Genomic DNA, 19698 nt, shown 5'->3' with positions numbered 1-19698 from the left:
TAATCCTCAGCTTTTTTCAAGTTAATTTCTTGTCATGGTTTCAATTTCAATAGATTTACTACAATAATATGGTGATAGAACAAAATAACATGAAAAAAAAAAAATCCTTCCATGCACTGAATTACACTACTCACCAGGAAGCCAGGATTCCAAACAAGGACGGAAAGAGAAGAGACCCAAATGTATCCAATTGTTATAGGTCTTACAATTTTATAGGTCTTACAGACCTGACAAGAGTCCATCCCTACGACCCTGAACACACCAACATAACACTAAGCCACTACAGCCAAGTCACGGTACTACTAGGTATTTACAATCTCTATTCTAGACACACACACACACGCACATAATAGTCACTCACCTTTTTTACCTTTGATTTTTCTTCTTTTATTCTTTCTTTCCAGACTGGGGATTTCAGGAGAGGATCCTTCCTACAAGCAAGATCCTTTATTAACAAAAGACGCAATAGCAATTTTGCCTAAAGCAAGAAGGCAAACATTCACCGTTATCTCAAGAATCATCACTTCTAACCACAGAAAAGAATATGTATAATTTTGCATATTCTTATGTAACTTGCCCTTCCTTCTCTTCTTAAAAGTGAGAATGAAACAAAGTGAGTGCCATGTTGTCATCTCAACTGAGATGAAATACTAAATAGACAGCTTAGATATTATTAAATAGACATGCTTAGGTGCTGAAAACCACACTTGGTTCAGCTTTTCTACTTCATAGATTTAGTTGGCAATCTGAGGATGAAATAAGTGAGGAATTAAAATTCTCACTAACTACACTTATCAAATCCATTCTGATTCATTTGATCAGAAGCTTCTTTTTTACTTTGTGTATGACTAAGACAAGGCAATTAAACAAATTCAGATGGATAAATTTCTGGCTTAGAGACAGGCTACTATCTTCAGTCTTTTTCTACCTTAATTGAAGCTTCTGGTTTTGTAAACAGGATTGTCTTTCCTTGTTTGACAATAAAAACTGAAATGTCTACAAAAACAGATGTCCAATACAATTTAGCTTTCAGTTTTAGAACACCAAGATCCTCACTCCAACACTAACTACTTTCATGGGAATATTTTAACAGCTTATTTACTAGCATAGTATGCTTGCCACTAAATCAAAACTGAAGAGCATTTGTAGTCCCTACTAATAAAAAGAGGTCTAACCAAAAATCTTCCACTAAAAAAGCAGAAACAGAAAATATTTCTAAATACAATTAATTCAAATAATCAAAATAAACCTATTAATGTACAAGGCAATGAAACAAAGAGAAAGTCATCCTTACAGAGACCATTCTCTGGCCATAATCACTGACTGGGAAATAATGTTTTTAGCACACCAAAACTGCACAATATTGTACACTTACTCCCGTTGCTCTTCGTTTCTTTCCAATTCCTTGGCTGTCATTTTGCTCAGTACCAGAAGTGTAGCTACTGTCTGTAGCTGCATCTACGTTGTTAGACACTGCAAGAAGTACATCACTTGAAGCCAGAGGATTTTCTTCTGAGATTTCTAACACATTCTGTTTTTCAAGAAGAGGTGTTCTCTTATCTAGACTGTCTTGCTCTGCTTTTGTGAGGCCAGTGAGCTCAGAAGTAGCCTCTAGGCTGTGTTTCCTTCCAGTGGTCTCAGTTCTTTCAGATACAAATGGTGACAAAGAAACAGAAGAGGTCTCCTGTTTCAAGTCAGCTTCTTTGTCAACACTTGCCTCATATCCAGATGTTATATCACGTAAGTGTCTGGCTGCAACTATTTGCCCTTCCTCACATTCTTTTGCTTTGGGTTGTTCACTAAAAAAGCTGTAAGCAGAAGGGTGTCTGTCTGCAATGACGCTGCTTTCAGAAAAGCTACGTTTTCTGGTTGACCCAGGCACTGCTAAGGAAATCCCTTCCCACTGGAATCCTTCCAGAGTAGACAGATCAGATTCTTCACCAAGTTCTAGAGACTCTTGATCATTTTGAACGAGAGGCACCATTTCTATACCAAACCTTTAACAAGAATAAAAAAAATAAAAAATAAAAAATCACACATATAACAAACCATTTAAATATAATTAAAAAAATAAGTAAGACTCCCCCTTTCCGAGCTGCATATTACTGTTTGAAAAGATCAGCAACTCATTAAACTGGTATTCTGCAGTTTACGTCTCATGTAGCAAAACAGTATCTACTGTATATAACAAAACCACGTTTTGTTGCTAAGAACTGGCAGGACAATTTCCAAAAAAGCAAAAAGAAATATTATCTAACTCTAAAATCTTGAATATAATCCAGAAGATCTGTTCAGCACTCAAGTGACATTAAAGCTGTTACCTTTGCTTCTCAGCATCTTATAAAGCAAAACTTTGAACGTAAGCAAAACTAATCATTTTCAGAACTACCTGTAATCCAGTTTGGAACAGGCAAAGATTACACATTTTCAAGAGTCTGTAAAACCTTCAGTCCCTCTAAGAGGCTTAAAGCATGACATATTTTGCAGTCACTCTGAACACAAATACAAACTGCTTATCAGATAAAAACAGATTCACATCTGAAAAGAGAACACTTATTCTGTCTGCAACAATGCAAACATTTCTTGTAGTCCTGAGTGCGTGAAGCAATTGCAACAGTGCTGCTCACATCCTCATCATGTTTTACATACTTCCATTTACTAGAACCTGAAACACAAATGCGTTCCTATGCATGTCATATATATTCAGGTATTAAACAATTATTGCGAGCTGATCAGAATCTGCTCTGAGCAGCAAACTCTTGTCACTTATTTGTAGACAGACTGCCACAGAAGCAGAAATTCCAAGTACTTGTCATGCTAAAAGATGGTTGTATCAAAACACTTCATTACAAAGTCTTCTTTTTAGCATTCTGAAATTCACTTAAGATAAGGGGAAACAACCTCCTCCCTTAAACACACGCATACACACACACACTGTTACACTTAAAAGCTACCAACCTTGGTAAACCTTTGCCAAGTTCCTGTTTCTTCTTTGATACCTGCTGGATGACTTGATCCCAGTTCACATTTCGTCGGGAAGCACTAAGAATCTGCCTGAGGGTGGGTTTAAGCCCTGACTCTTTCTCAGTCTCACTTCGCCGATGGCCACTGACATTCCGAATGCGCCGTGCGTTATTGAGATTGGGCTCTGGAAGGTGTATTCCCACTTTGCTCTTCGAACTAATATGCCGTGTCAGGTCTCTTTGCAGAGAGGCTGGGAGGCCAAGTTTACTTAAATCAGGAAGGAGGCCTAGTGACTGACTTCCTCCTTTCTGCAGCTCATGATCTGAATGATTTTCAAAACCTTCCACTTCAAAGTGACCACCTGACTTGACATGCTCTTCATTCACTTCTCCTTCCTGTGAGGAGGTTTTCAAACCCACGTGCAAGTGGTCCTGTCTGTTTGATGGAGAATCTGTGGATTCCATCTGAAATGCAGAATCTTTCAGATCAGCAGATGCAATGCTTGAAGCAGATGGCTTTTCATCAACATCCTTTTCAGAGGCAGCAAGTTTATCTTCCGGAGTGTCACAGAGTAAACAAGAACTAATAGAAGGACTCAGTTTTTCAACTCTTATTTCTACTTTCTCTCTTCCTGTTAACTCATCATCACTCACATCTTCTAATGAATTTAACCTGAACTTGTTCTTTGGTGATGCTTTTCCTGTTTCTCCCATATTCTGGTCACCTGTATTCTTGCAAGAGTTTAAGGGAGCACTTTGTAAGGAATGGTTAGACTGAACATCTTCGGGTTTTTGTTCTGCTTCACCTAAATTATCAACAGGCTCACCAAGATTACTAAGTGTGTCTTTGCTGTTGCCTTGTAAGTTACCAGCAGATGCATCGTGTTGCTCTGACGAAAAAGAAGGTAAATTGTCAGCTTCCAGATTCGGTGCTTTCAAATGGTTCTGTTCTTTGCTACTAGGTGAGAATAACAGAGACTTGACATTTTTAAACAGACTGTGTGTGTCTAGCTTTTGGGAAGACAACTTAATGTCCGTGATATTTAGAAGAGGGGATTTCAGTGATGGCATCCTACTACTTCTTCCATCATCTTTGTTAGGCTTTTCATCATTGCAATCAGGGTAATCTAGGGTTACGTTAGAACGAGGAGATACTTCCCATTTTTTAAGTTTTGGGATGCTAGCAGTGGCTTCACAAGTTTTTCCTTCTACTGATGATTCAGTAAGAGGCAAAAATATAGAAGCCATTTTCTCTGTAGCTTTAGAAACATCTTCAAACCATGATTGCTGCTCTGTAGATTTTTGGGATGGGTAGGGAGTCCAGCGATGTATTTTATCTCTTGAAGGGCTCCCATTTTTTCCACTGTTTCTTGGAGCTTTGCTTTCTGGTTGCCTGGAAGTACCAAAATCCAATGCCCCCTCAGAAGGAAGTTCATTACTAGTAAAATCAAGTGAGTCACTCCTATTGTTTCGATCTCTGTATGGAAGAACATCAGTCATGTCTTTCTCCTGCCACTGCCACGTGTATCTTTCCTTATTATATTTAGCTGGCTCTAATAAATAAGTATCTACAGAGCTTCCAAAATTCCAGCTATTTGCACCATGAGAACTAGACTTCCAGTTTCCTCCATAACTTCTACAATTCCAGCTAGAAAAATTACCAGTTCCTTCTGTGTGCCAAGTAGAATTTCTCCCTCTGGCACTGTGATGCCAATTCGATGTTCCTCCTCCTCGCCCATTTGGATGCCAACTATGGGAATTCTGGAATTGCTTATGCCAACTTGAAGAGCTTCCTGAAACATTTTGGTGCCACCCAGAGCGTCCCCTTGGGCCACCTGGATGCCTACTTATATTAAGGTTCCTCTGGGAGTGTGAAAATTTGCCCTGTCTAGAATTAATATAATCATCCCTTTCCCATTTCCAGTCCCTTTGTGATGCATTGTGATGATGCCACGATGACTGATCATAAGCTTCTCTTTCTTTGTATGTAGCTCTCTCTTCTCGCCTCCTCTGTGATCTCCTATCATCACATTCTGTTTCTTGGTTTGTACAGCATGGTTCAACTTGCCTACAAAACAATTTAGAAGAAAACAAATTCTGACGCTATTCCATGGAAAGCCAACAAAATACAAGTCCCATCCATTTAGCTTGCACTAGGAAGATGTTTTTTTTAAGAAGAAATGGAGACAACTTACTTAGCTACTTTATCATTCAAGGTTCTGCAGTGGTTGACTTTCAACTCTAGTGTTGTACCTTTACTTAAACCTTGCATTTCAAATTTGCTCCTACAAGAACAACTTATCTGATTTGGGGATAGTTCAAGCAGAGCTGTCAGAAAGCTTGTTTTTATTGTACATCCTTTTCAATTTGAGGAATCTTGATAGGAAAAAAAAAACCAAACCAATAAGTAGTCAGACTTTTTTTTCCCTGAAGACTACTTTATCGGTACTAGACAGCATAACCAGAGTGAACTGATACAAAATAGAAAGAAAATCAGAAACTACTGAGAAAAGCAGTTATTCTACTTAATAGAGAAAACAACTGAGATCATGTCTCAGTTTATAAAGCTTATGTTAAAACACGGATATAGAACATACACAGAAACCAGACTTCAGAGACAAAAACCTATTTTGTCTGGTTTTAAACAACAAACCAGGAGTCTACAGCACTCAAGTGCGTGCGAGCACTATCTACTGCCCTTTGGATAATACTTGTGGTTGGCAGTCTGTCAAGAACACATTTAGAGATAAATGCTACCTTAACTCTGGCAGCTATTCCCGGGGTCAGCACTTTAAATATATTAAGTATTTATTCGACCAAATGAGAAGTCTTAACAAAAGTTTTTTGGAAATAAAACTGATCACAGTAAAACAGTCACTCTAAGTTCCTGGACAAGCAGGACAGGAAGCTTTCATACCACTCTGCTAAAAAAACAATTGATATGAGTAAATTGAAACTTATAATGCACTACCTTTTAAGATATCAACACATTCCAGTTTTGCTAAAAGATGCACAAATAATTAATGTCTAGTGGGAAATGGGCTAAGCTAAACTGAGTTTTAAGACAAAAAAAATCAAATAAACAATGTCTCAATGATACCTCTGGTTCTAGGAGCTGACTCAACTAGACTATGATCTAATGGAAACAGTTTTGCTGTAACTTTACCCGTGTAATTTTTTTCTTTCCCCATGTCTATATCCAACTGACAGATTTTATAAGATTCTATTTGTCTCAATAGCGCCGGACTAGCAGCACTTTCACCAAAGAATGAAGAAAAATGACTTTGTCACCATCTACATCTGCTATTACGCAAACATGACCACCACACTGTACAGAGGCACTCTAGCATGCTGAAATGAATTCAAAACTAAACAGTAACAACATTTGTGCATTTTAAGGCACTAACTGAATTTTCCAGTAGTGAGCAAGAGCTTCTTTCAAAAATCATATGGCCCTTTAGTACCACTGTCATGCTGTAAAAGTGTTGAAAAAATAAATTCCCAATTGAAACACTGCATTAGCAATGCACACTTGCAAAGTCACATGCAAGATAAATGGCAGTGCTTGCTAATCTCTGCAGCCTTCTATTTCACAGTGAGTCACAAGAATTCTCTTCAGCTGCCGAAAGGCAGCAAGATAAAATGACTAAAGAAATTCATTCATGGATTACGGGATTTTAGTGTGACATTAACCGAACAATCCAATTCATTTAAAAAACAGACAGATCAAAGGTTTTTAAGGACATTCACTAACAGTTCTGAAAAAGCTGGGTCCCTGCAGAACCATCCTCCCATCGCACTAAAAACAATAACAGCACTACCATCACATTTACTAAACCCTTCACGAGTATAAAATGTTAAAACAACAGAATAAGTACTTTCAAAGTGCAAGATCTCACATTAGGAACTTGAATGCTACAGCATAACCTTTTTGTTTGTTTTTTAAACAAACATTTCATGAGCACCCAGTCCTTAGGAACAAATTACAACTGTGCTATAAGCACTCCTACCACATTACAATTAAAAGAAGAAAGAAAAACTCACCGGTTCTGTTCCTTCCTTTGTTTGATTAGTTGAATGAGTTCTTTGTCAAGGTATTCTTCTTCTGTCTCCTCTTTCTCTTCAGCTTTATCATGGGCATCAACATTGTCTTTGTGTAGCTGGCTGGAGATGTGCTTGGCATATGCTGACAAGCCCACCAGTGTCACCCTGCATACCTGGCACTCGTGGTTGCTGTCCCTAGGAAGAGAGGCAGAGGGTGGGCTTTTGGCTCTGCCAACAGGCATGGTGGATTATTTCTGGTTTTACTTTGTTTCCTCTGAATATGCTTGTCTTTAGCCGATGGCTTGTGTTCAAGGCTACTAGGTTTTGCTCGATATGTTTAAGTTACTTGAATTCTCTGTTTTTCTTTCATTCAATGTCTAGTTTTTTTGATGGTAAGTTTTCAGAAGATTTTTTTCCAACAATCAAGAGGTAGAAGACTTGATAATAGAGCTGCGTTAAACCGGAAGAGGAATTCGTCTTGAATTGTTGTACTCAAAATCTTTTCAGAGGAAACATAGTGAGCGAGGAGGCAGAATGGAAGGCTTACAGAGCTAGCAGGAGCTGCTCTGAAGCCCTTCCATGGTGCCAGCTGCACTGGGGAAGCCTGGTGACAGCTTCTACATTTAATCTTTGCCTTGAGCCTCCCCCCAGTGAAATTTAGAAAAGGGAGGAGGCAGTACATGGATACAGCCAATCCTACTACAGCACAACCTAAACTGGGACAGCTGAGACTGCTGCCTGGAATCTAAAGACTCCACAGCACAGCAAGCAACGGGAGGGTGTCTTCAGTTCACTGTACTTTATTTGGTTCAAATGTGCATGAGGTCTGCTTTCCACTCTAGAGGACATATCTTAAAAAATACAGTAATTATTTCAGCTGGAGGAAGTTGACAGCTGTGGCAGACAAATGGTTTCACTCATGTTTCAGTGAATACTGGACTAAGGTTACAATTTTTTTTTTTTTTAATTAAAAAAAAAAATCTAAAAATACCTTATTTGTTCTCCTAACAAATCTAAAAGAAACCAGGAATTTTAACATAACCTAAACAAAGTTTTTCACCACTTAAAAAAAAAAAAAAAAAAAGACAAAAAACATGAGTAAGTATAGTCCACTGAAAACCATTCAGATGGAACAAGTCAGGACTCACTGCCTGCCTCCGCAATGTTTCCTACTACTCTGACATTTAACTAATACAAGCAAATCTACCTAACTGCATGGCACACTTGAGACTGAGTCTCATAACAATAGCACTGTTTTACCTGCACAGTTCCTAACTGTGGTCAAGAATCCTCAGTTTTTAGAGGAAAAAAAAAAATAATAGTAAAATGAGAAACAGATTGCAAGATGCACCGTCACTCAAAAAACTAAGCCAGCAACCTTAAGTGGAATGCTTCATGAGCATCAGCAGCAAACTGCTAAAAATCAAGGTTTTATTTTCCCTAGAAATTTGTTTTTCTTCCTAACGTAGTTGAGAAATCTAATCAGTTAACTAATCAGTTAAGTCATCCAGGCACAGTCACAGAGGGTTAAGCAGACTAACTCATAAAAATAACACTTTTCAAATATTTGGATACATTTCATTTATGAAAGAGGTACCTTATAAATACAGTCTGTTTTCTGGAGAAGAGTGTACTTCTTTCTGCTGACTTCACACTCACTAACAAGCAGTCAAAGCATAAATTCTATACATATACTCAGTCTGTTTTATTAACACCACATACAATCAGTGAATTCTATTAATGCATCAGCTCTTCACACATATAAATGGACCAACTTAAGACAAACCGTACATAGAAGCACCTTGCTGAAAAACATGCTCTGTCTCTATAACATCATTTGCAGGACAAGGACTCAACAAGAAACATACCTCAGGGGTACTATCACATCTGAGTGAACACTCCAAATCGTTTATAAGACCCACATTTCTATTCTCACATAGAACTTCTCAGTTCTTTAATAAGGAGGTAAAAAACAGTTTGAAACAAACAGGAAAAGTGTATCCCCATAATGACAGCATCCATGAGCTTTATTTTCTGTAAGCGTATTTCAGATGCCAGACTGCATCCCTCATACAAAAGTACTATTTTTGTAATTGAATATGAAATAAAGTCTTAAGTTTTCTACTTGACATCCAATTCCCATAACATATCACAGGGAATAAAGGCTTTGATTAAAAGAGCCTGAAGAAGATCGAGAAAGGTGTTCTAGCCCTTGAGATACCAAATTTAAAGAAAAGCATGAACCAACAAATGCTTCTCATTTATCTCTTCTGTATAAACTTCAAGCTGGACGCTAAATTTGAAGGTAGCAAATATTAATATAATATTATTCTAACGGTATCATCTTTTGTCACACAATTCAAACTCACTTATTAGGCTGTCACTTGCATGTCACATTTTCAACTTAAAGAAAGCATTGTAAAGCAAGATGTGCTTTACAAAACTCCTAAAGGACTCCTAACTAACTGAAATGGAAGGAAGGAGGAAAACCACAGGGAAGAGAACAAGGCTTTTACTGAACAGTAAAAACTGAAGTCCATAAATTCTTTTTGAGAACAAATATCTTCCATGCATTCTTCTAAAATAAGCAATTAACATTACCTTATATTTCCAATATGGAAAAAATAATACTGATTAAGTTTAATTTCAGTCTCAAGGAAATAGGAAGCTGAGAATTGTCAGATCACTGACAGGTTACTGTGAATTTCTATAATATGTGATTTCTAAAAATTTGTGTTACCTACAAGAACGTTAAATTAGAAAAACACTGACTAAGAGGGCAAGAAATTAGATGCTAAAATGCATTAAATTTTAAGCTCATCACTTTTCTGTCCTTGTAGCCACTCTAATCTCAGAATTACTACCAGAAGAAGGTCTAGAATAGAAATGCTCTACAAGTTAGCTGACCAGAAGCCCTAAATAAACCTCTAGTGCTGAGTGCATTCTGGTTTCTGAGCAACCACTTCCCAGCTGTTCAGTAACAGAACAAATTCTTTTCACTCTCAGCAGACAGATATCAAATACTACGACGTGCTCAATTGCAGGCACGTTTTCAGAACGTTCCTAGCTGACAAGGCCAGTTGTATGAGGCACAGTAGAGATGAAAGCAGGATGAGGATGGGGTTTTCATTATTTATTTCTAAATAAGTAGCAAAACTTAAGGGAAAAAAAAAGAAACACACAAAAAACCAGAAGTCTAGGCAAAGGATGGCAACAGCAGCAAAATAAAAAAATAATAAAGCAGTGGAAAGTGTGGATTTGTTGGGTTTTTTTGTTTGTTTTGTATCTTTAAAGCAAAGCAATTTTTACTTGAAAAGAGCTTCCAGAAGCTGCTTTCATACATTTTCTCAATGTGACACAATAAAAATTGAAGCCACAGGTATATTAATCAAATATCAGATGGAAACAGAAATTGGCCAACACAGGTTATTTACTGACAGCTACTATGCCATTCAAGGTAAGCAATATCTTTTTATTTATATAGCATAACATTTATAAAGTAGTAGGCACAGTGGAGCTCAAATCCTAGCTGCAGTCTTGGTGTATCAAAGACAACACAACTGAAACTCTCTGCAGGCTATAAAACAGGTTAGAAGTGTGATGACTTGCAATGCATTCACCATCCTATAAGGACTTTTTAATTTTATTGCAATTGTTATTTGCAGACACAAGTGGGCATGCTCATATATCAAAGAATTTCCAGAAGACTTCTATTAAAAACTGTGGCAATTACACAGATCAATATGATGGGAAAAAGTGTTTCACCAGAGATAAGATGTCAGAAGGATCAGCACAACAGAAAAGTGTTATAAAGGAAGTGAAGAAAATTGCTCACCCAACATCAGACAATAAAAGATTCACAGGGGAAAGCTCCACCAAGGAGGGATCTCCAGGAAGAGATCCTTCCCTGGTGGCAGTCAGCCCTTCAATGAGGTCTAAGAGAGGTGTAGCCATGCTCCACCCTGAGAACTAATACAAACAGAAGCTGGCTACCATTTATCTTCCTTGAATGTAAGATAGATGTCCTAACAAAACTGAACTCCCACACTCAGGAGTTGAAAGAAAATAACTTCTTAGTCCTTTAGAAGTTGTTTAACAAAGATATGCAATTTTCATATGAAGTTTGTGGCGCGAGATGACTATAAACTAGGCAAGTATTTAAGTGTAAACCATCTGATATCTCTGCCTACCTCAAAGAGCGCACAAAATTAAAGGAACTTGCACGTGCACTCTGATTGCATCCGGTTTCCATATTATCTAGATGGTATTTGAATACCCCCTCTGCCTCCTTCCGCTTTCCACAGATTATAATTAAAGCCATGGAAACCATCATCCACCCTGGTTAGCTCCCACAACCAAACAACCGGACCAGAGAGGCGGAGGACAAGGCTGACACTCAAGCACAGGTGCAGTCCTACATCTGAGATGTCAGATTTCCCACAGAGGCTGAAAATTTAGTAACTGAAGACACATAAAGTTTATTTTAAAAGGGAAAAAACGGTGTTTGTAATTCTACCAAAGGCAGAATTCCACTGCTTCTAGGAAACCAAACAGAAAGCTGCCAAGAACTAAGAAACATTGTTTTTATATTTTATCTTTCATTTTATTTTTTCACATCATTTGTCATAGTTAACAAGCCTCCTGAGTTCTATGTATTCAGATAACATGGTCATTGCCAGCTTGATCACAAACCATCCCTCAAATAAACTGTGCAATTCAGCTTGTTTGAGGAATAGTATATTAGCTGTTCTTGAGAATAACTGCACAGAGAGGCAAGATTCACTATGGTTCTCATACCTTCCTTTCAGGTTTTCAAGTTCTCTGTGGTGAAGCATGCTCCTCATGTGTTCCTCCATCTCCTTCAACAGAGCGAAAGAAAAGTAGAATTGGTCATAAAATGAAAGCAAGCTATTCCAAAGATTTCACATTCCTTTTTTTTGCTTTTGAGCAGAAATATTTTGAAATCTTCAAAGAACAGACACTAATCATTATCTTCCCCAGTCCTTGAATTCACAAAAATTTCCAAGGGGAAAGCAATATCTCCAACCCTCATGAGTTGTGTGAATTATTACACTGGTATTTGCACAATTGCCTTGCAACAGGTAGCAGAGCAAAAATATTACAATTAAAAAAAAAACAACAACAAACTGTTTTAGTGCAGCCTTTGCATGAAAATAAAGATGTGCACTAACTGGAAACATTAATGAAAATTAATCACAGAATTATCAAGGTTGGAAAAGACCTAGAAGATCATCCAGTCCAACCATTACCAATACTTCTCAGCTAAATCATATTTCTCAACGCAACATCCAAACGTTTCTTGAACACTCCCATGGTCAGTGACTCCACCACCTCCCTGGGCAGTGCATTCCAACGCCTGACTACCCTTTCCGAGAAGTAATACTTCCTAATGCTGTGCTGTGTGATTTCTCATTCCTACAGAAACAAGATAGAAATCCAAAAGGAAAAAAAAAAAAGTCTTAACACAGTACAATTTATAGCTGAATGGGGTTTTGAGCATTTCACCCTATTATCTTTACACAGCCATATAAGAAAATACTCTGAAATCCTCAGTACTTTTTGGTAGTTAGAATTAAGGATATTGCAGAGCTCATTTAAAGAAAGATGCTCTAAAGCACATGTAAATATACTATTTGGTTTGTTACAGGTCTTGATCAACATGCTCCTGATACAAGAAAAATGTTCTCAGAGTTCATGCAGTCTTAAAATGGGAGTACTTCTCATGCACATTTAATATTAGTACCTACTGATGTTAGGTGTTAAGTAGGAATGATTTACCTTTTTTGAGCTGTATACAATGTGACACAATATGCATTTCCGTTCTCGCACCATGCTTACTACTCCAGATAGATCTTATTCCATACCTGCAAATAATTTAAGAACAAACATTCAGAATGTTTTTTATCGTTAATCCATTTTGGTAAGGAAAGTAAAAATAATTCACCATTCATGGAAATGGCTGTGTTGAGCTCCTTAAAGAGTTCTCTCATGCAGTTTTGAATATTCCTCTAAAAAGCTGTTAACAAAAAATGGCATTCCCTTTCTTTTTTTCATTGTCCTCCAAGATATAGCACTTATTCTGCAATGACACATAGAAGTGCCCTCATCGATTCAAATCAGATTAACAAAAATCTGAAGCTGTTGTGCAGTCCATTTCAAGGTTTGTTATTTTATGTCAGTAAGCTTCAGAGCTAGTTTGGCTAATACCATCTAATTTCACTGGCAAAAGCCTTTAATCGGCCCATCTGCACAGTTTACCCTATCATACCACAACTGTTCACCATCCACCTTCAGTTTCTGGGACGCAGCACTGTGACAATCTGGTATTGAGCGAAGCAGTGAACGCAACTCAGCAGGTCTTGTACTTACATTGAGTCCAGTCTGCACAGAGTTAAAGCAGCTCTGACATTCAGTGCAACAGAAATAGAAAAACCATGTCTATCTACTTCCAAAATGTTGATTTTGGAGAAGTATCTCCCTTACCCTGGATTTGTACATACACTTAGTTAATGCACACATCCAGTGTAAAGGGAATGTAATCAAGTTAATCTTTAGGCAAACAAAGCAGTTTCCTCACTAAATAAATTCATTACCATACCAAAACAAACCTGTTTAAAACACAACATCAGATTCAATCACCTTATGTTACTTATCCAGCCTTTGTAGGGTGCCATTCTTAAAATCTCAGTGGTATCTAAATACACATTCTCCGGTTTTACCACATGGGCAGCTGATGTGCTGAAATCATTATTAATATCTATTTATTCTCACAAAGCATCCACAACAGTACAAGATCATTCAGAACTTTCCATCAGACCAGGCCACATAGAGCATGCATGTAAAGCATGAATCTACTCCTGGAAAGCAAAGGATGCTTATTCTTGTTCCAATTTCAGATAGCTTCCTTTTGCATGAAAATATGCTCTACTTCCCTGGTATTCTTCACTAACACTTCTTCATCATTTAGTCACACGTGCTTAGGATCTTGCTTAAGATTACTCAGGTACCCATGAAATTCATTCTGCACAAGAGAGAGACAGCAGCATGGCACCTAAACCAGGATAAACAGGTCATTGAAGCATGGTGACTCGCCGACCCCAGTTTGCACGTAACATCAAAAAGCTATCTATCACAAGGAGACCTAACATAACACCTGTTTTGACTAATTAAAACGTATAGTAACTATACACGTTTACAGGAAGAGTTTTAGGCTAACTGCCCAATCAACAGGGAATTTCTTAGAGTACTAAAAATACAAACAGAATTAAAATGCTATTGGATGTCGCCATGAAAAGTGAAGCTTTCCCCTCCACAGAGAGAAGCTCTTGGAAGCCAGGACTCAGAAGTGGTTTGATTTTGTAGATGTCATAAAATACAACAGCAAATAGAGCACAAATCCACATTCTATTTTCAGATCACCATTTGACTTAGCGCATGCACGGAGATGAAACGCTTCCCTTCATGCTTGTCTTTCTCACAAATTCTGCTAGAAAATTTAAGACTCACTTCAATGAAGAACTTTAATTTTTCTGCAAAAACTCTCATCAAGTATTTAAAAAACCCACTCATTATGAATACCAAGCTTTCCTCTCCTTTACTGTGTAACACTAACAAGAACCAGACAGTGTTTGAGCCATGTACTCAGCAATGGCATTTGCCCTCATCATACACCAACCAATCTGCTCAATTATAATACCTGCATACAGAGCAAGGAATTACCTCTCATGGGTCATTAAGAGGAAAATGAGCTAGTATAAAAATGAACATAATAAAACAGCTAGTAAAGATAAGATTTTACACTATCACGTAAAAGAAGCGTATCTCAACAGCAAAATATAAAGCCTTTAAAGCAAATGAGGTGTTACGCTAACTTCCTATTTCCAGGGAATATTATCAATCAGTAGGGGATGGGATTTTGTTGTTTGTTTGTTTGTTTTTTTAAAGAAAAGGGATACATCTTACTACAGTAAAGTAAATGGAATTTGCCCACAGCCTGCACCTGCCCAGATCTTAGAAACAGCAGCCAGATTTAATTAACTTCAGCAAGTCTGTTAGGGCTTGTGGAGAACGCTTCTCACAAGTATAAATAGCCTACAAAGAAAAGAGGGCATTAGGCTACTTCCTGCTACAACATCCATTTGTCTACAGTTATTCATCCTCACCGGATAACATATATTAAAAATGTATGTCAAGGCTAAATCCGCTGCAGATCAATGGTTGAGTAGTGACTATATAAAGCCATGAGCCATAGAGCAGGGCAGCCAGCTGCCCAGAACTCAGCAGGAGCGCTGGGGCCCATCTAACAGCCTCTCAACACACTGTATACAGCAGTGGATACTCTGCACTTGACAAAAATGGAAGCCTAGAAGTTCAGCACAGTAGAATACTCTGCAGCAAAATATACCTCAGCCCATCAGAGGGATGTTGGCCTACTGCCTCAGAGACATCTCTCCCACAGCAACCGGTTGCACAGACCTGGCTGAGCCGCATGAGAAGAACACATGAGAGCTGCCACAGACATGGGTAAAGGAGAGGAGTGACAGGACAGAAAGATGCAGCTCACCACAAAGCCCTTTCATGAAACCTTTTGTTGGTTAATAGGAGGAAGAGGTGGGCAGGAGGTCCTTCTTCCCTGGAGGAAGCCTCTGGACCCAGGAGAGAGAAGAAGGGAAGTGCATCTTGGGCCATGGAAGGCACCTAAATAACCACTGTTAGGTTAGGCCATGTGCAGTTTGATTATCAGAAAACTTGTTCTGCTAATTTGCTGAGAGGCCTGGTCCTTGCAGGAAAACCTGGAGAACACCACAGGCACCTGTTGAAACAAGCCAATGCTACAAAGCAATTAAAAAAAATGTAACCAAGCAATGATTTATTAAAATCTAGTAAAATAGAGATTTCCTTAGGGAAAAAATGTGTGCAGTTAAAACCATTTCCCTGTACTACATGCTGCCCCAAATACTAAAACTCTTGTACCAATGTCAGATTGCTGAACAAAACCAAGTAATTCACTGCCACGAAGAAAGGCCTACGCTCAAATTTCATCACCTCAGGCAGAAGTTACGTGGAATAAAGCACCAACATTCAAAAACCACCTTTCCTTCCCAGAACCACTGCCCTTGAGCACAACCGCACAGCAAATGGCAGAGCCACGCTGCCAAACAATGAGCTATCTATTCCACCACTGAGCCAGGAGATACAAGTTACTGCATGGATCAAAGTCTGCTAAGTTCCTGCTCAAGGCAATGAAGCTGACTTTGCTAACTACCCTACAAGACATCTTTTGTACCGTTTGTATGCCGTCCCATGAGTAACACTGGATTTTTATAATACATGGGGAAGGTACACTGGAGATAAGGAGACTGTAGACACACACCTTACACAAACAGAGCAGCACATGTGCAGGAACACCTGGCAGGAACAAGAGTCTTCATTAAAGACTAGTTTTATTTTAAGCAAGGCTACAAATAGGTCACAGACCAGAATAATATACACATCTTAAGTCAGAATCAAAATGTCTTTCTGATTTCCTATAAGAAATGCTAACTGTTTCCTAATAACCAAACCAAGCTTTCCTTGCTGTAGACTGAAATGGTAACACCTCACCTCACCACTACCTTACCCATCATGAGCTTTTTATACACTGGCAGATACAGTGATATACACTAATGTAAATGGAAAGCTGTTCAGCATCACTGTTGTATGCTGTCATTTCAGACATCTAAAACCCACGCACCTGGATGGCTTTTAGACTCATGCAAGATCTATTTCTTTAGGTGTTCTCCTAAAACACCATATTTTCTGAGCCTATTAAAATTCCAGTTTCTCTTCCCAAATTGCCTAAAACATTCTTGAAGAATTATGCCCACAACCGGACAGAGAGCTCCAACTGAGCCTCCTACCAGCACTCCTTGGACAGGAGACTCAAATATTATTTGCTAAGGAATGAAACTAAGTTTTATTAAGAAGCAACACAACAACTGATCCACAAGATCAGGAACAAACAGCCTGCTTCAGTGAGATGCATCTGGGACTTCCAAAAGAAGTCCTGTCAGCTTATCCTGATAATCTTGAAACACTCTGTAAGAGGTCTGTGATAAAGAGGCCCTTAAAAGCATGACATAAAGAGGTGCAAAATAAAGGGGTTGGTATTTCAGCAACTTGTGTATTTTTCCACCCCTTATAGGTATTTGAGCTCATAATACCCTTGGCAGGCATGCAAACCATGTCTCTATCACAGACTGTAAGAACAGGGGGCTCAGAAACCAAACCAAAATGTACTGCTTCATATACTCATCCATTGCAGTTAAACAGAATCAGGTAACTGGTCTTGGCAAAAGAACTCACACTGTGTAAGTAACTCCCTACAAAGTCCATGTACTACGTACTCAGACGACGTAAAAAAGATCTGTTCAGTGGAGAGCGCACTGAAAAGTATTTAGTCATTTAGTCTATTAATACACTCACCACAAAGTATTTAGAATCACAGGAAAGTGATTTGAGATACTCAAATCATGGTATTCAGGTCACTTGATAGAAGGTAGAGTTTTGGTGCCAAGCAAATTCAAGTCAAGGATCCCAAAGATTAGGCTGGTAAGGGTCAACGATCAGGCTACAGAAAAACAGGCTGCTGTCTGAATTATCACACCTGTGTAACACAGGCATTCCATCCCAGTGCAGAATAATTGCAGCTCCAGTCTAAGACAGGATGTTAAAAATCCATTACCCAGCAAACTAGAAATGCTTTTTAAAAAATATATATGTTATATAAAAGTGTTTTTGCAACTTATTATTACATTCTCTTGTTTTCATATCATCGGCTTGAATCAGGTAACAACTCAAAACTTAGGACACCATCTGGTGGCACAGTTCACAAAAGACAACTGTCAGATGTTAACAATAATTTTACCAATCTAAACTTGACTCAAGATATCTTACAAACTTTAAAAGATAAAGAGGAAAATAAATAAGGAAAAAAATGCCTTCATTTTATCTAGGCCTCTGAGTACTCCCATAGACAATCTAGGTAGGTATTCATATTACAGTAATTGTGGTTATTCTTTGTACTGTACAGATATCAGAGCTCCATCAAGGAGGGATCTCCAGAAAGAAATCCTTCCCCAGTGAGGGTCAGCCCTTCAATGGGGTCTAAGAGAGGTGCTGCCAGGCTCCCCCGCTTCTGGTCACACAGCTGAATTGCCTTCACCTGTGCTCCCAAGGCTCACCAGGTCCTTTCCCCAGGTGCTCCATCAGTGTGGTTCAGGCCATGGCTCAGCAGATCCCATACATTTGGTCATAGTGATCCGACTAACAAACTAACGCAGTCTGACCAAAAGGAATTATTTGCTTGAAATGAGAGTGCAACAACAGAGCATCTATTCAAAAAAACTTCACACACAGAAATCAGTCAATGCTGGAACATACGTGGTGATGCAAATGCAGTTGCCTTTTACTGACAATTCAGCTGAAGCCAAGCAAAAGGTTAAAAAAAATTTACAATTGTGTTTAACGTACGTAGCAGTCTGCTTTCAGATCAGGATTGGATCTTGTTTTCTATGGTAAAGCTACAAAGCCAAACTTCACCAGCCATGCAGTATTCATAACAAACACTGCAATCCTAATGGGGAGGTACTCTCAAAGTTCATCAAAACTTTTAGCAAAGTTTTTGGAAGGCTTAAGCCTTTTCAGGCTAGGATCTATCAACTCAGCAAACTTAATAAAGCAATCAAGGCTTGACTGAAAGAAGAAGCAAGTGAGAGATGGCCACATACAACCAGCAGAGATCTGGAGAAGCCCCAGGAAATGAAAGCAAAGTGCACCAAACCTCAGCCTTGCTCTCACCGGCCACTGCTCAACACCCAGCTGTAGCACCAAGCCTCTTCAGAGCTGCGCTTCAGGCAGAAGGGATGGAGGAAGATACTGCATCGCCGTGGTCCATTCCATCAAGCCGCTGCCACAAAAAATAGAATGATAAAGAAAGAAACCATATTCTCAAAAAGAAATAGTAAATCAAACCCTTACACAACAACTTAAGAAATGGAGCACGGTTAATTGTCCAAGACGCTTCTAGCCAACACAAACCATCTCCTCTTCCATTGCCTTATGAAGTGCTGCTTCAGGAACCACATGCGGTCGGTTACCGGGCATTCATCACCATACCCATTCACACACTCACCAAGGCGAATTTTGGCTTCACAACAGGAAGGACAATAACTGAGCAACTCCGAGCCCACAGCTGCAATTCAGCCTCGCAGGCAGCCCCCGCAGGTCCCGAGACACAGCCATACCCGCACGTCTCCCAGCACGGAGCCGCTCTCGCAAAGCCCCGTTAACCGCACCGCAAAAAGCAGCAGCACGCACCAACGCGGGATGCTCACCGCGCACGGCTCCCGCTCCCAGGGCCCGCCGCCCCTCCGCAGCTACCTCAGCCCCACCAGGTAAACCCCTACCGGGGACACGAGCGCTTCGCCCGCTACTCACACATCACGGCAGGGCAGGATGCGGACCGCCCATCCCCACCGGCACCGAGCCCGCCCGCTCGCGGTCCACCGGCCACGCAGCGCCAGCGCCGAGGAGACCCCACAGAGACTCGCGGCGCACAGGGAGGCGGGGCAGCTCCCGGGCACAGCCAATGCGGCAGCAGGAGATGGCCGCGCTGCGTGCCGGGAAGGAA

The 19698-nt window shown here is 39.4% G+C and overlaps 1 protein-coding gene across 8 annotated transcripts in view; it reads right to left on the bottom strand.

Annotated features, from left to right (window-relative positions):
- Positions 1–19698, bottom strand: part of ZNF106 (zinc finger protein 106) — a 41763-nt gene that overhangs the window by 21685 nt on the left and 380 nt on the right. For 3 of the 8 annotated variants that reach the window (XR_011903872.1, XR_011903871.1, XM_072339144.1), the window contains exons 1-8: positions 19506–19660; positions 18850–18975; positions 12807–12892; positions 11805–11866; positions 7008–7202; positions 2959–5031; positions 1376–1997; positions 362–431 (exon numbers count right to left, since the gene is read on the bottom strand). Coding sequence is in view for 6 of the 8 variants with exons in the window: in XM_072339144.1 (XP_072195245.1) it covers positions 362–431; positions 1376–1997; positions 2959–5031; positions 7008–7202; positions 11805–11866; positions 12807–12860 (3076 nt within the window). In the remaining 2 variants the exon portion in view is untranslated. Of the gene's footprint in view, positions 1–361; positions 432–1375; positions 1998–2958; positions 5032–7007; positions 7203–11804; positions 11867–12806; positions 12893–18849; positions 18976–19505; positions 19661–19698 lie in introns of those variants that run through there. The other 5 variants (XM_072339139.1, XM_072339143.1, XM_072339140.1 and 2 more) reach the window with 4 other exon arrangements.

Source organism: Excalfactoria chinensis, chromosome 5 (genome assembly GCF_039878825.1).
Source record: "Excalfactoria chinensis isolate bCotChi1 chromosome 5, bCotChi1.hap2, whole genome shotgun sequence".
Classification (NCBI taxonomy): domain Eukaryota; kingdom Metazoa; phylum Chordata; class Aves; order Galliformes; family Phasianidae; genus Excalfactoria; species Excalfactoria chinensis.
The sequence above is the reverse complement of the archived record's forward strand: the minus strand, read 5'-3'. Positions and strand labels throughout refer to the sequence as shown.